Source organism: Tenrec ecaudatus, chromosome 1 (assembly GCF_050624435.1).
Source record: "Tenrec ecaudatus isolate mTenEca1 chromosome 1, mTenEca1.hap1, whole genome shotgun sequence".
Taxonomy (NCBI): domain Eukaryota; kingdom Metazoa; phylum Chordata; class Mammalia; order Afrosoricida; family Tenrecidae; genus Tenrec; species Tenrec ecaudatus.
The window spans coordinates 264,302,895-264,320,201 of NC_134530.1; the positions used below are offsets into that span (position 1 = coordinate 264,302,895).

The following is a 17,307-nucleotide window of genomic DNA, read 5'->3' on the forward strand; positions in this document are numbered from 1 at the left end:
TGGGGAAGTTTTGAAAGACTGAAGTTTCAAAGCTGAAGAAGTGAACTAAAACTGTTGGGAAATCCTTTGTCATATGTGCAACCTGAATAAATTGTCCTTTACCGCTTTTTAGCTTTTCCAAAGCGTCATCACCATGTGACTATAAATAAAAGCGCCCCATGTTCTTTCAAATACTGTTGTAATTTTCAGGTATAATTTCTTCTCCATGTTAAGTGGAAGAGTGAATGAGTTTCGCTAGAGTACAACATAATGTCTCTTTTGCTTATTTTCTCCAACTACCTACCATTTCCCCAATTTTTACTTTGTGTTGATTTCCCCTGTTCCTTTCTTTTCATCATCCACAGACTGTCTGCATGATAGTCTCCACTGACTTTAAGCTCTTCCCATGGGTACTATTCTCAAGAATGCGGTAGTCTCCTATGCGGTGCACAGGTAAGGCTTAACAGAAAAGCAAAATGCAGAGCCCGGGTTCAAACGTGTCAAGATGGCAACTCAGCACAACCCAGAAAAACCTCCCTGTCATCAGATGAATTCCAATCCATAGCTACTTTATGGGCAGAACAGATGGTGGCTACAGAGCATTAAATCAAGAGCAAGCCTGGTTGAATCCAGGGCCTGGTACGAATGGCCGTGCTCTGTGAAGCCAACCGTGAGAGCCTCCAACCACAGGCTTCTGTTCCCAGCTGTGTCTTTACTTCCATTCTAGCCACCTTTACTTTTACTTTTTGCCACCATTAAACATGACCGCTGACTTTACCATCTGCCAAACGCAACCCTACTCTCTCTACTACTGCATCTTAATTTTTTTCATTTATCGTAATATTACCCTGGAATACAACCTACTGCCACTCAGTCAACTAAGATTCATAGTGACTCAGCATTTTCAAGACTGTGAATCTTTCTGAGCTCAGACAGCCTCACCTATCTCCCTCGGAGCATCCGGTAGATTTAAACAACCAACCTTGTAGTTATCACCTGTTTAATCCATTGCATCACCAGGGCTTCATTAACAACCTTGTGTAGTACTCACTTAGTCGTCTTTGAGTTGGTTGGTCTCTAGGACTTGCATTGCTATCCTAGCTGTCCTAGAGACACAACAACTTTTCTGAAATACACTCCAGGTGTTTGGCACCCTAGTTCCATTAGCAACACAGTCACTGCTCTAGAAAAAATGGCAAACGGAGGCCTCGGGATAGCGAGTAAGAGTCCTGTGGGCCTTGGGTGCAAAGTTAGTGGTACAAATGCGATGTGCTGTCCACAGAGACCCATGACATGCAAATGGCCATGCAAAGCTTGATTGAAGAGCCATTGAGTTGTGTTGAGTTTCTAGTAGCATAGATATTATAATTAGTTCATGGATTTAGTTTTTCATCCAGAGTATTTACAATATTACAGAAAATACTCTGTATCCTGAGAGTCACAAATACAATTCAAATCAATTATGTATGTATGTAAACTATTCGATATTTAATTGTCCCTAAACTCTTATCTAGGTTTACACACATATGCTTGGTCACACTCTGAACACACTGAGGCCTCTTATTGCGAATCCTATCTGTAGCTAATGAGATAACTCTTCTAAGGCTAGCAAATATTGACTTGGTTTTAATGTCTCTTAAGGTCTTAAAGAAGAAAGAGGAGATTTAGATTTAGGGTAGAGAAAGGAGTCAGGAAATTAAAATAGTTTCTCTCTTTTCAAGATCCAGAGTTAGCTGTTTTTCTAATATGTTATTATAGGGACAAAATTCCATTCTCAAAGGTTGTTTTCTTTTTATATTACACACATAAACCATCCCCCAACACACACACACACAGAAAATGTTTTACTTATTTAAATTACTCTATTGTATATACTCAAACTAAAATTTGAACCTTAATTTGTTAAATATTGGACCAGAAACAACTCTTAAGCCTACATAAATGTAAGAGTGTTATACTAAAAATTACATATTAAGAAATTTTTTTGAAAGCTTTTTTTTGGTTTTTAAAATGTAATGAGAAGTTGTGGTTGGAGATTAATAATATTTTTTAAATCTGACTTATAAATAAGCTGAGTTGAATCTACTAATAAGGCTTATTCATTTATCTCATCAACAGCAATTTTCTTTTTATTACTCTCTAAGAAGATACTGTCATGTATGTCTATACAAACAGATATAGCTACATAATTCTTTTTTTTCTTCAAATGCAACTAAAAATATAAGCCACAATGTTCTTTTTTGAAAATCAGTTTAACTTTTTTCTTTCGGATTAATTTATGGCAAGTATTTCAGTATTTATACTCAGAAAGTGCTAAAAAACTAAAACTTGCTGCCATCAATTCTGACTCATGGCGACCCTATAGTACAGCGTCTCGAGTCTCTGAGACTGTAATGCTTTATGGGAGTAGAAAGCCTCATTTTTGTCTCAACTGCTCAAAAGGACACAGCATTCCAAATTAAGCACGATGACCACAAGAAATAGCAATTCATTCCTTACGTGCTATAATCGTAGTCAAATAGCAATAGTGAAAATGATCATGAACCAGGGATTGATGAAAAAAAGGTAGAAAATATAAAGCATGTACTTACTCCTAACCTCTGAACAATCTCCCTTATTTCTTCAGCATAGTTATCCACTGTAGAGAGAAGGATACATTCTCCTCTTTCATAAAACACTTTGATACTCATTAATCCAGATGTCCACCCAATAACATCCCGGCAGGAGCAGTTAAATATAACATTCTTGGAATCCTTCTCAATCAACATTATAAACTCATTAGAGATACCAAGGAGACATTCAATGTCAGCAGACTGTCCGAAGTCCCTTGTGATCACATGCCACATGATCGCGCCAATGCTAAATAAATGTGCATCCTTCCTGGGCTTTACTTTTTCCTTCTTCTTCGCACCCAGTGTAATGAAACTGAATTTTACTGAGGTATCCACAGTGGTGGTCGTGACAAAGTTCTCCGCCAGATCTTTCAAGTACTCTTGCCTCGTCCGAGTGGCCATTGCCCGAAATTTTTCTGATTTGTGGGCTGCATTTTCTGCATTGATTACTTTGGCTAAGAGGAAGTCCCGAAAAACTGCCGACTTTGGAAAAGTTACGCCTTTGGGAATTGGTGGACCAAAAGGTGGCACATCTTTTGATCTAGACACTCCGACACTAGGAAAGAGAAAAGAGAAACAAGATGAGCTCTGACGCCATTATCGTTCACTTTCAGAAATATGACCCATGTCCACACTGTCAACTTTCACCTAGACTATGGCGTGATTTTAAACAAAACTTACTTTCAAACTCAGCTGATGAACCCAACAATCCCAGAGAGTGTCAGATGTTCTCTGGCACTCTCTCATTCTAGGGTGCCGAAGAAAGACTACTTCACTTCCAGTAGAACTGAGTCTACCCCACAGGTCCCATTTTTTAAGTTTCACTTTTTAAAAAAGAATTGTTTAATTTACTTAATTGCATTTTGAAAATATAAACAAAAAGCTTTGTGGACGAAAGATTTTCAGAGATCCCATAGCTGAAATAAATAACATATACATTGATAGTAATAACCATCTTATCCTAACAAAGCCAAGAACGCTCCCCTACATCAAATAGAAGTTTTAGTTACACCAAGCCCCTTGTAAAAGCAGGGTGAACTATAAAACAAAAGTTAATGAATGAACAAATGAAGGTCTGGAAGCATGAATCCACCACCTCTGAAGCATCTGTTTTCCTTACCCTGACCCATGACAATGAGTAGCCACTGTAGACCAAGAATCCGGACTAATTCCACACCTGCTCAGGTTGATATTTGCTGTTAGAATCAACAAAGGAAGCATTTTATTTTCTTTTTCCCCAACCCTCATTGTGGAAATCCTGAAGGAGCTGAAGAAAGGTTTTATTGAATTTCTTCCTGTGGGGTGTGAATTCCTTCATTGGAATGTGGTTGACTCAGAAACAATGACAGTCCTTGGAGCTCTCAGCTTCCATTTAACAATATACTCACAGCTGTGGGGTTGCTCACCTGGAGGACACTGAGTAGCAAGAAGGTTGAAAAGTAGCATGGGCTCCTAGTTCAATGGAAGTGAGGGACACTTCCCTTGGGGACAGGCAGAAAAACCCAGTTCTGAGCAGTCTGGTGGTTTTGGATGGTGATGTGTATGCTAAACTAGGGGCAAGGGAGGGAGACTTTACTTATGTCCTCAACATAAGAGAAAAATCCTAAACAGGCTGCACAGGGTGAAGGTACAAGGGCCCACCTCACACGTGACGTGCCCCCCCTTCACTGCCATCCTTAAGGTAGAAACTCCACTTCCCCACTCGACTCTGGATCTCCAGAGACTCTGATTGCGCCACACTAAAGCACTGTGGAGAAGAAATGCTCTGTGCAAAAACGCGTCAGGACTGTTCTTATCGTAAAACTCCAGTCCTCGGCCGTTTTCAATGCTGTGGGAGTAGAAGTTGCTTAGGATGGGGGCATAGTTGTCTCAAGCTTTTAAAAAGGCAATTCTTTTGGCTTCAAAGGGCCGACCCCTCTATCTAACTGGACATCATCTCTTTATAATGTAGGTTGTACGATACGTAACAGACTCAGCTCCCACCCTGTCCCTGAAAGACATGCAAGAAAATCCACTGCCATCAAATTGCTTCCAATTTCCAGTGACGCCTACGAATGCTACAAATCCTACTCATTTAACTGTCATCCATGCATCTCCGGTCCGAGCTCGACAAGAAAGGCAACAAAATAAAGGTATGGCTACTATTGAACCCAGAGGGGAGCTGGTGGTCTTGGTTCAAACCAAAAAGCCAGGGGTTCAAACCCACCAGTGCAGCTCCTCAGAGGAAAAGATTAGGCTGCCTGCTTCAATAGAGTCAAGGTCAATTTAGCGATCCTGTGCTTTCCTAAAAACCAATGACTCCGTCTCTAAGTGATTTGTCTGTTTTCCCCCCCCATTTTCTTTCACAAATGAACCCTGTTGGCACAGTCAAGTGTTCAGCTGTGAACTGAAAAGTTGGCAAATTCAAGTCCACTGGCTGCTTCACAGGAGCAGAATGCAGGGTCTGTTTCTGTAAAGATTGACAATCTCTCTGGGTCAGTTCTACTCTGTCCTATGGAGGGTGCTATGAGTCAGAATTAAGTCTAAAGCAGGGGGGATTTGGGTCTTCTATTTTTAAAAATCAAAACCGAACAAAAATATCCTTTATTTATATATGAAGTGTGGTGCTTTGTGGACCATGGTTCTTCCATATGTGAAGTGTGGTGCTTTGTGGACCATGGCTCTTCCATATGTGAAGTGTGGTGCTTTGTGGGCCATGGCTCTTCCATATGTGAAGTGTGGTGCTTTGTGGGCCATGGCTCTTCCAGCCATCGTTGTTGTTATTCCTGCCCAATGACCTTTCCCTGACAGGTCTGGGCGAGAAGGTGTGGGAAGTAACTGACTGAATTACAGGATTCAGTGGTGAGTGAGGGCCATCCTACTGGGGATAAAGTGAGCCGACTCAGAACCTTGGGGTGGGGTGGGGTATGGTGGGTGGAGGGCGTCTTACTACCAGCATAGGAGAAGGTCAGAAGAGGGCCTCCCTTGGACCCTGGATGTGGACACATTGCACTCCTGGATCTAGTGGACAGCTTTGACACCAGAGAGCACAGAGGTGCAGTAGCCAGAGAACAGGAGGCCAGAGTATGACACGGAGCAGTGAACTTCCAACCTCAGAACAAGTAAAGTTGAGCGCCTCGGGGCAGGAGGCTGGCTTGCTGACTGAAGGGCCTCTGGGCACTAAATTTGGGGAGCCAGGTATGCTGGCCAGCAGGGTTGAGTAGCATCAGATTGTGGCTTCCAGTGGAGCGGCATGCTCTTTGGGCCTTTATTAGTAGCCCGGCACTCTGTAACATGTCCTAACTCACTAACTGTGTGCTGAGCATGTTGACCCTGAATTGTAATCTGTTAACTTCCCCAGTAAACCTCGTAATCATGAGCCTTATCTGTAGTTCTGTGTGGCAAGTGCGATGAATCATTAGAATGCTGTGAGACAGAGGAATACGTTAGAACTACACCATCATTGGTTTTGAAAATATCCCTTCCCCTGTAATTTAATTATAACTGGAAAAGTGTGAAAATGAACAGATACGACTTATTTTAAGAATTATTCTTTTAATGAAGCATGTCATGAGATAAGCATAAGAGAAACTAATTTAAAAAAATCCTGTTTGATCTAAAATATGCTATTTGATCTAAAAATAGCAGTCAAATATCAGTTTCTAATCCACTAGGAAGGTTCATTTAAGTTTATTTCCATAATTACCATTCCTTGAGTGAGAACTAGGAGAACGTGCCAACAAACCAGTTCTGCACTTACATGATCTATTTTAAGCATATTATTTGCATAGAGTAGATCCTCTATTTTTTTCAATGTGGTCTCTAGCCAAGATATGTAGAAGAATCATATTGGTAGGAAAGCTTATAGACACTTAGACTATACCAGATCTATTGTTAGAATATAGACATGCATTGCTTAATGCCCGGGATATGTTCTGTGAGATAAGACATTTTGCGATTTGGGTGCTGTGTGAATGCACATGCTAATACGATATAGACTGCCCTTGTGCATGTCCACAGTTAAACGCTCATAAAACCCATTGTATGAAAACCTTATGGCAGCCCACCACCAGACAAAAACCCAAGGCAGCGTCCACTGGCTAGAGGCCAGAGGCCGGTCTGTCTAGGTGTGCAGGGGACCAGGCAGAGGTTGTGCCAGCAATTGCATCAGCACTTTGCGGTGAGTGAGAGGAAGATGGGGCATGGAACGGTGGCCCCAGGGACTTGGGGTTTGGGTGCTGGAAGTGTGGCTGGCGGTGGCAGCAGCCCTGGCTGTTGTTGGCCTGTTGGTGCTGCTGCTTCCTGATCATGTGCAGCCACCAACAGTTGAAGCTGGAAAGCACCCTGGGCCCAGATGGCGCTGCATATGCTCATGGAAAAAGCAGAGAAACCCAGGTAGGTGCTTCCATAAACCAAGCTTGAAAGGATGAGTGAGGGTATGAGGCCTCGAGGAAGGTAAAAGGCAGCCAAGGAGAAGGTACTGTAACCAGAATACACTGCTATTCATTCACTCTGGGAGTCTGGAGCCTTTAAAACAACTAGGGGGAAATAATAAACAAAAAGCTGCTTTTCCTTTACACACACACACACACACATACACACACACACACACACACACCACCCCACCCCACCCTGAACATGGATGGATGAGGAGGTTTCAAAACGTTTGTGGAACAATTCAATTATCTGTTACTTCTAGTTTCCAATAACTTCTTGGACGCCCCCTAATCTATGCCCACACAGTGGATGGACTTTGTCCAAAGGACAGTAAGTGCTGCATACCCATATGAGCCTAGGAAATCAGTTAGAGCTTTTTTGTTTTGTTTTCTGCTGGGTTTCCCAGCTGTGCGGCACAGGGGGAGTGGACAACTAATGATAATAACGGATAGGAGGGGATATAGGGAGTACAGTGGCGGGGCTGGGCGTGGGTGGTTTGGAATGGGCAGCAGGGAGGGAAAGGGGATCTTGGGAGCAAATCATGAGGGCGTGAGTGGAAGAGCAGGCTGGAACTGTGATGGCCCAACTAATTTTAAAGGCGGTTTAATCAAGGTGGGCCGACGGGGGATGGACAGGAGATGCTCTACAACTGAAGTGGTGGGGACTGTACGATTCCCCTTGATAATGATCGAAACGGTTGAACTGTTCAATGGTATGATATTTAAATCATGTGCCAGTAAGACAGTTGGGAGAAAAACGTTGACTCTGAAGTAGTCAGGACTGGGAAGCATCAATGTTCATATTGTGTGCTCTTTTAAGACGGGCTGGGCTAGGGAGCGACGTTTAACATAAGGACTTGGTTTCTTGCCTACAGATGCTTTGCCCTGGGACGGTGTGCTCACTGGTCTTCAGAGGCACTGATCATTTCTCACAGTGCCCCAACGCTCTGCCCACCCTCCGTGGGCATTTTCATATTCAGCCACCATTTTTCAAGATTATAAAAGGAAGTTGAAAAGTGCTAGGAATTCTATTAGGTGTTTTGCATAATTTACACTATTTATTCTTTATAGCAACACCGAAGTGTGTACTATAATCCTCAATTTAAGACCGGGAACGGAAGGTCTGGGCAGAACAAAGGAACCCCCACAAAACCTGAGGTTGAGAAGTAGGACTGAGATCCCAAGCACTAGGTCTATTAGCATGAAAGGCCCACTCTTTTTGCCAAGACCCTGCAGTGCATGACCTTGAAGTTGTTCCTGTCTAAGGAAGAATCTGAGTAGGCAAAGCCTGAAAGCAGCCGTGTCAGCGGGAGGCTCTGGTTCTAAGGCACAGGGCTTCCGAACATTATCAAAGACAGTGGCAACTCCCTGTTGCGGCAGCCTTGTACATCCAAGATCTTGAAATGAGAAGAAATATTTTATTCTCACAAAGGACAATTACTTCTCTTACAAAGTAGCACTCAAACGGCCAGATCACCCAACTCGAGGTTGCTTCCAATTAAGTTACTGGATGCAGCTGGGGCTCAATGCAATTTGTTGAAGAGGCAGGTAGAGCAAATGGGGCAAAGGCAGGAAGGAAGCAATTACTTCTCATAGAAAATGGTTAATGATGGCAGTAGAGAACATAATTGGGGGGAAAAAAGGGAATACTTGGGAGTGAGATAAGAATTGGAAACACAAAGCTCTTCTGGCAAGATAAGAGCCGAGAAAACAAAGGGTGTGTGGCGGCAGTGGAGCGAGGAGCGTGGTGGAGCAAGCGGCACTGACTCACCTGTAGCACACATTTTCCGTACATGGATTATGCACTCTGACGATGACAAAGACGTGCTGAAAGTGAGACCGGATGCTTTTCGGAGTAAAAGGAAGTGCTCCAGGCTCTTGGAAGACAATGGTAACGATGTCATTTCCTATGTGCCTTTTCCTTAGGAGCTGTAGTCAAGAAAGTGAACATACGCACACATGAGTTATAATTCAGATTTTCCTCAAAACATATGCCGCCACCTGTAGTTCATACATCTTTCAATTTAAGTTATTCAGAAAAGCCGAGTTCTGAAAAAAAATATATGTGTGACCTTTTAATTTCGAGGCAGTATGTAGAAAAATAGAACAATTCTCCAGTAGCTAGTCACACTGACTTTGGTACAAGAAAAACGAGCAGCAGCCAAAAGACCGATGGAAAGGAAATTATATATATTGAAATTTATCTTTCACTTTAAAATGTAAATTGTGGCAACATATGTATGTACAAATGTGCTTGTTTCAATTGATGTATGGATTGTTAAAAGTGCTGTAAGAGCCCCCTAATAAAATGTTTAAAAAAATTCAACTGTGCCCCTCCCTATTCATCCATATCCTATCCAATCCCTAAAATAATCACACTTTAGAGCTCAAAGCATTTTAGAAAATTTTATAGTTTAAGCGCTTCCATTTTTGAGGAAGAGACTGAATGCAAAGGAGAGTACAGATCTGCTGATAATCCTAGACTATTAAATTATAAAGCCCAATCTTGCACATTTTGTGCTCCCATAATAACACCCATTTTCACAAGAAAACTTATATAAATTATTTTGGTAACCAATACATTGGAACATATTAATAAAAACATGACACTTTAAATATAATTCAGAAAAATAGAATTCTACTAGAGCAATAGCCAGAAAACCCAAAGTCTATAATCTTATAAATTACAAACATAACAGGGAGAAGGAACCCCACAGTAGTAATATTTTAACAAAGTCTTTACTTTCAATATTCTCTCTGCCAGGAATGCCCACTTCCATCCATTTCCCCTAGACCAGTGGTTCTCATCCTTCCTAATGCCGTGACCCTTTAATACAGTTCCTCATGTGGTGGTGACCAACTCCCCCCTACAACCATAAAAGTATTTTCGTTGCTACTTCATAATTGTAATTTTGCTACTGTTATGAATTGGGCGACCCCTGTGAAAGGGTTGTTCAACCCCTAGGTTAAGAACTGCTGTAAACTAGACTATCAAGCTTCTGTTTAGATATCATTTCATCTAAAAGTAACCTATCAATACTGCAATGGTATTCCACACATCCAGCCTAGGCCTGTACTATCACAGAAGTCATAGTCTGTGCTACATGCTAATCTACTTAACTCTACAGGCCAAACCTTCACAAGAGCAAAGACTTTTGATTTCGTACTTTCTAGTGAAGGGCCCAGCACTCAATTTACTAAATAAATATTAAACAAATGTATGATTTTGAACATACGACTACATGAAATTCGTCAACGCTTCCCTCTGATTATATCACTAATAGGCCCACATATTCATATAGGCACCATATGTATATGCAAGCGAAGGCATAGTACCTATGCTCAAAAACTCTTCAATTTTAACAGATGCGATCATCTTTATAAGAGTCGCTAATATGAAAAACTTCAATTGGAAAGAAAGCAGAACATAACAGATAAAATGACCAAGTGTCACATTTTAACCTATTGGCATCTGTAGTAATCCACCCTACAATGCACTCTGAATGAGAGTAAGGCCATCCCTGGTCGAGTCGTCGTTGCTGTTGTTTTAATTGTTTTGATTTTGTTTTCTGTCTATGAAATCCAGGGTAGGTGTATCTAGAGAGGCAGTGACTGGTGAATAGTTTCCTGGGGGCATGGCGGGGAGCTTGGGGAACTGAAGAGCTAGCAACAATAAGTGTGAGGGGAAATGTCCTAAAATTGATTGTTTTGATGATCGCAAAGCTCTTTTTAATATCATTGAGCTATTACATTGTATAACATGTGAACTACATGTCAGTAGAAGAACAACAACAACAAAAATGTTGATACAATTGCTGGAAATCTCAGGTAGTTTATCTCTTTACTAGCAATAACAAAGCAAAGACAACTACTTCCTGTCATTGTTTAGATCTGGCACCTACAGAATGTAAATACTGGTAGCTTCACTAGAAAGAACCTTAACTTTTAAAGCCTTCCTAAACAAGGGAACAGAAAGGACATCATTCCCAGACCTCCTGGCTTGTGATTTGGCATGATGAAAGGCCATGGGAAGTGGGGGTGAAATGTTCATCCTTCCAGAATTCTTTTCATGTCAGTTAAATCCCAAATCTGTATGTTGGAAAATCCTTACTGTGTTCCCATAGGTAAAATTTTATACAAAAAAAACACCTTATTGTCTGAATTTTGAAATATATATAGCATAATCATTAATCAGTGCCTATGACTATCTGTAGTCTAAAGAAAACTTCACACAGGAATTCTGAGATTTCCTACAGGAAAACTAAGTTGACAATGCTCAAGGGCAGGCAGTGGAGTCTGGCTCCTCCTGGCAGGGTGGACAGTGGGTTGTTACTTTATGCCAGCCAGTCTTCTCAAGTTTGCGCCTAGGGCTTATGCGCCTAGGGCTTAGACTGATCCGGGAGTCAGCCTTTACTGTTGCCATTACTCTAGAGCAATTTGGAAAGCTATCTGTTCTTTTCCAATTTCTTTTCTTCTGGAAGAAAAACGTTGGACCCCATTCTCTAGTCCATCACAGGAATATTTAAAGTGCATGTTCAAGGAAACTGGTAACCTTGACAAGAGTCCAAAGTGATATTTTTTTTTCCTTTTTAAGTATAGTCATTCCTTTTGTTAAATGGGCCAAAATGTTTATAGGACAGTTTAGTTAATCCAACCATGGTCACACAGTATGGTTTGTAGGGGGGTGGGGGGAACCAGTGAGGGAAGGTATTCATTAAGAACTATAAAATCTATTTTTTTCTGAGTTTTAGTTTCAAAACAGCTGTATTGTTGTGAACAAATATACATTTTCCAATTCAATATTTTAGATATGCAATATGGTAATATGAATTACATTAATCATATTATATAACCATAGACCATAATAAAAAAGAAAGCATAAAGCTATTTGAAGTACAATAAAATAAAAACTAACCCTTTAGTCACTATTCATTGAATTTTTAAAATATTTATGCCTATCATTAAATTTCATTTTTTTTCATTAAATTTCTTAAAGAATGCCCTGATAAAGTTGTGTTTTCTGTAACATTTAGTTATGTTTTTTATATAGTCAACGACACTCTGCACAGAGCCCAGAAGGGGAAGAGGCAAAGGTGAGGCGAATTAAACAAATGTAGCCTGACAAACATGAGGAGAGAATACGTCCAGTTACCAACATCTCTCCAGCATTAATATCTTCGTGACATTTTAAAAATGCCTTCATCTAAGACTGTCAATCCTTCTCTGCTACTTCCAGTTCCAAGAGGGGAAAAACGCTGAGTGTCTTCTCAACTACAAGAGTGATTAATATATAATGTATTATACAGTTCATTCTACTAGATTTCCAACACCTGGTTTAACCCGTGAACCAGGAATAAGCTTTTGGTGAGACAAGGAAAGTGGGAATGTGATTCTTCACCCACTCCCACAACCAAAGCGTGCAGCTGTTACAGAAATAGCCACTTTCGGATCTGCTCTCAGTCCCTTCAGCAGACCGGAGGGTTGTGCAGAACCAGTTGTGATTTTTGTGCAACAACCCAAAGCAAATGAAAACAACCCACGGTCAGGAGACACATTAGCTGGATCCAGTGATGCATGAAGTTCAACTGGACTGCACCCATTCCCTTCTACATACAGGCTACAATTCAATTGTAATAATGTTTTTTTAACTTAATAAAAAATAATTAAGGAATGGGGTGGGGAATCAGGCTATGGAAGCAGCAGGTTTCTCTGAGTGAAGAGAAAGGAAGAGCAGGCTAATTTGGAGCTGGCGAAGGCTGACCTCAGGGTCTTTTATTTTCAAAAAGAGGCAACATCTGAAATTAATCTAGCTTGGGCCAAAGAGAAAATTGCATTATTTAATGATTATCTTTCAAGGTTTAAAATTCTAAAAGATGAACTCAGAATTTAGTACAAAAATATAATTATATTCCATAAAATCAATCACAAGGTCTAGACCTTGGTCCTTAGATTGTAATCTTCTCATTGAGTTTCTATACATGGAAGAAGTTGAACTTAAATAAAATCAGTACCTCTCAAATGTTATCTCTGGTGTAATCTTTAGATAACTCCATAGGAGTCTGATATCCTGCCAACCCGAGCAGTTCCAACTTTGTGCGCGTATTAAAAATAGAGAAGTTTACTATGTGCCGGGCTCAGTGCTTCCTTATCTATTTAATAGACCAGAGTTTGAAGGAAGAGTTTTCTGCCAAAGTGTAAGTTGAAAACCACCAGACCAGTTAATTTGTAAAATTGTTTCCACTGATAACAGCCATGATCCTGTAAACAGGAGTTGTCTCTCGAGTATGGAAACTAGAAACTCACAGGGGAGACAGTGCTGGGACAGCGGGTGTGACTGCCAAACGGGCCCTAACGGAGCACGGCTTCTTATCATTCCGAGTCCACACAGTTTTCCTTCATTAATGTTAGAGATAGTCCATAGATTAAACGTTGGCGAACTCTCTAAAAATGCTTAATATTTCTTGGAATCAGCTTTCAGCTGGATTTATTACAAGAACAAACATTAGAAATATGATCTAATATACACAAATCTGGGCCACTCCAACAGTTACGAAACAGTGAGGCCAGGGTTACAGGTACAATTCAGATATAGACACGTTAACGCGGCTCAATGCTGTGCTTTCAAATGGTATTCTTTAATTCAGCTGGTCATTTCAGACCTACTGCCCTCAAGTCAATTCTGACTCACAGTGTAACCCAACAGGACAGGGTAGAATTGCCACGGTGGTTTTGAACTGCTGACCTTGTGGTTAACAGCCCAATATATAATCACGAAGTCATCTTGATCCGACATAATTTGTGGGCACAAGTGTGGTAAGTTAGAGGTTTGCTAAGAGTTCAAGACACAACTCACAGCAAATCTGAAAAGTCCATGTAGCAAGATCACACAGGGGTATCCTTCATCTACAAACAGAACGCTCTGTGACAACCCAGAATTAGCGAAATGTTGTTAATTTAAATGATAAGGGAAAAATAATATTAAAGAATTAGTGATTATCCCTCTCCTATTTAAAATATTTCACTTTTATATCCGTTTCCTCAAAATACTTTTTTCAATGGCACAGATTATCACAAATTAAAATTGTAAAAAATATTTACAAAATTAACTAGAGAAGTCTTTGAGTTACAGTGTTCACACTGTGGAGTCTCCATTTACAGAGTTGTTTTGTTTGTTTAATCGCCAGCTTGGGAATGTTTAAAACTCTCTCTCTTTTTTTTTTAACATTTTATTAGGGGCTCATAGAACTCTTATCACAATCCATACATATACATACATCAATTATATAAAGCACATCTGTACATTCTTTGCCCTAATCATTTTCAGAGCATTTGCTCTCCACTTAAGCCCTTTGCATCAGGTCCTCTTTTTTTCCCCTCCCTCCCCGCTCCTCCCTCCCTCATGAGCCTTTGATAATTTATAGATTGTTATTTTGTCATATCTTGCTCTATCCGGAGTCTCCCTTCACCTCCTTCTCTGTTGTCCATCCCCCAGGGAGGAGGTCACATGTAGATCCTTGTTATAGACACAGACCCACACGCATACTTCTCAAGTCTTAGTTCTCCTGACTTTTGTGTGCAGGATCTTTCAAGGGCAGTTTCAGTGAAATAAAGTCGGGTGCCAACAATTTGTAAAACCTCAGATTTTCATTTCCATACATGAAGAGGGGGCAGGGTTTTTCTCTGACAACAATGATGCTGAGTTTGAAACCTCCCTCTGTGCACTGTGCACTCCTCCCTGGCCCCCAAGCCCGACTGTATTTTCCTCATGTGAGAGATAGGGCCAATACAGTCTAGAGCCCAGGGAGTCAAATAGTTAGGGACATAGAAGGACTTTGTGGTTTGAATACTCAGGGACTGGGAACAAAAGGCACTGCTAAATTTCTGCCACAGTCCTGACAGATCTTGGTGTAAGTAAGCCCTAACAGTTTTCTAGGCAACAACCCCCATTGAGTTTAATTACTGAAGAATTCACAAGTATCTGCTAGACAAATTGACCCGTGCAAATTAAGCTTCATAGTCACTGGCACTACTTGGCATTATTCCAAAAATGTAAGCGCTTAGGTTGAAGCACATATATAAGTAGATACATGGATCTAGTGATTGAAAACCCATCCCATAAACTACATACAAACCCCATCTCCGAACTATATCCAGGCGTAGCGATGACCAAAGAAGAGGATTGAAAAGAGGGAGCAAGGGCCCGGGTTCTGAATCAGAGGCCAAGCTCGTCAGCTGTAGTGAGGGAGGAAGTACAGGCTGCCGCTCCGGTTCTTTTTGAAAGATGCCCCTTTTTACATCCTTCATAGAATTTTGTGTTAAAAAGAAAGAGTAATGTCTTGGCACATTTCATTGCATTCATTTGACAAATACTTACTGAGCATCTCTAGGTAACCTTTGGTACTTTAATATGGTTAGAGCAATGAAGGAACAATTATATGACATTAGGCGCATATGTTTGTGAAATATGAGAGCAGATTGTTTTAATTCTAGGTGATAAAAATTCAATCAAAACACTGAAATTAAACCATGCCATGAATCTGTTGTGAGATCCTGAGTAAGCTGAAAAAATTTCGACAAATCAGGTTTCAGAATCTGAGGCAGTCACTGTTCTCTAAAGAAATGTCAACTCTAGCCTACGAGATTCAGATAAGATGTGAAATGGAGGTGCTTCTATCCCATGATCCTTCGGTCTCCCTAATGATGCTCAATGTCCTAATGAGCTCCCAGGTAGAGGAGACATGGCATTTCAAATATTATTAGGGGTGGGAGTGGGAGCAGGAGTGGCGAGTGGTAAAGAATTACTAATCATTGCAAAAATCGGGGTCCACTCAGTTTATAGTATTTTAAAATGTTATTACATAAATTATTTCATGTTGTATGTATTATTCAATCTTTTAAAGTTTCTTAGTTTTTAGCAAGTAGCTGCCTTCAAAGGGTATCACTTTTTTCTCTCTAAAAAAGCCAATTCAGAAAAAAATGTCAATAATTCTAATAAAAATTGGGGGAAGAATTATTGAACTAATTGTACAAATTACAAATAACCTTTTGCACACATAAGGTATTTACCCTTATGTAAAAACTTTAGTTTAAGTCATGTAACTGGCCTTTTTGTAATAATATTGTTGATGCCGACTTACTCTCAAGTTTTGTCTCTTAAGCAACAAAGCTACGGAAGAATTTCTAAGTTCTAGAAGAAAAACTATAGAAAACTTGTGCAATGGTACTTACAATAATAGGACAACTAAAAATGACTAAGGTTATTCAAGGAAAAGAGCAAACACAAACGATTCTTCATAAATTCTGGAACTCTTTGTGTCCTCAACAGATTGACGTGAGATTTAGTTGGGCTGCTAACTGCCAAAGCAGTGGTTCAAAGCCATCGGCTGCTCCTTGTCTGGGCCCCAAAATGTAGTCTCAGAAACCCTACAGAGTGACACGCTGAGTCAGCATCAATTAGATGGCAGTAGGTTTGGCTTTGGGTACAGAATGCTGTTTCCCAAATGGATGATACATCCCCTCCTGGAAGGGGGGCATTGGAATGATCCAGGGGGACTGCAGAAGTAAATACCTATTCTTTTTCCTGGATTATGAATTATAGTACCCAAGTTTTTAATTGCTAGGCTGGCGGGTGGGTTATGAGGGGTGGCACGGAGTAATTTTTGTTTTTCTTTTTTGAAAGGAAGCAGCAGGCAAATTAGTCTGAGAGCTTATGGTGGAGAGAATGCAGGCTGGGGAAGACATACCTGTTGTTTATTGTTGGGCATGTAGGGCAGCAGAGTTGACACATGGAACATGAGTTCATAGTCCTTGTATGTGGTATAGAGGGAATGGGTTCCTGTAGAATCAGCTAAAGACAAAGATGAATTACAAAAATATGTTAGGCAAATAAAAAACGTACAGTTTTTCACTTAAAAGGTCATTGTTCTCAAGCCAGTTTAACTGGAAAAAAACAAAAATCTTAACCTCCAAATGTTTTAAAACTAGATCATCCGACTCCTTCCCCATCATGTCTGTCTCTAAGTGTCCCGTTTTCTCTTCATCTGCTCTCCCCCAGCTTTGGTTTCACACACACTCTTTTATTCTGTCTTCACTGTACTGACTCCGGTGGCCCACTCTGCTGGACTCTGCTGGGTCAGGTTCTCCTGCCATGAGGAGGGGAGGAAAGCGGAGGAAGAAAGGAGCTAGAGGTACCAGTGCGGGTCTGGGGCAATTATTTGAAGGTGTTGACTAACCAGTAGTTATTCTTCCCCCATCCTTTTGTAGGCTCATGCATAGTTATTACTTAGCTATTATTGGGCATT

At 40.6% G+C, this 17,307-nt stretch overlaps 1 protein-coding gene across 2 annotated transcripts in view; it reads right to left on the minus strand.

The window, feature by feature from the left end:
• Positions 1-17,307, minus strand: part of SIPA1L2 (signal induced proliferation associated 1 like 2) — a 273,295-nt gene that overhangs the window by 76,297 nt on the left and 179,691 nt on the right. For both annotated transcript variants that reach the window (XM_075532082.1, XM_075532091.1), the window contains exons 7-9: positions 16,750-16,853; positions 8,778-8,935; positions 2,571-3,147 (exon numbers count right to left, since the gene is read on the minus strand). In XM_075532082.1, the coding sequence (XP_075388197.1) occupies positions 2,571-3,147; positions 8,778-8,935; positions 16,750-16,853 (839 nt within the window). The remainder of the gene's footprint in view (positions 1-2,570; positions 3,148-8,777; positions 8,936-16,749; positions 16,854-17,307) is intronic.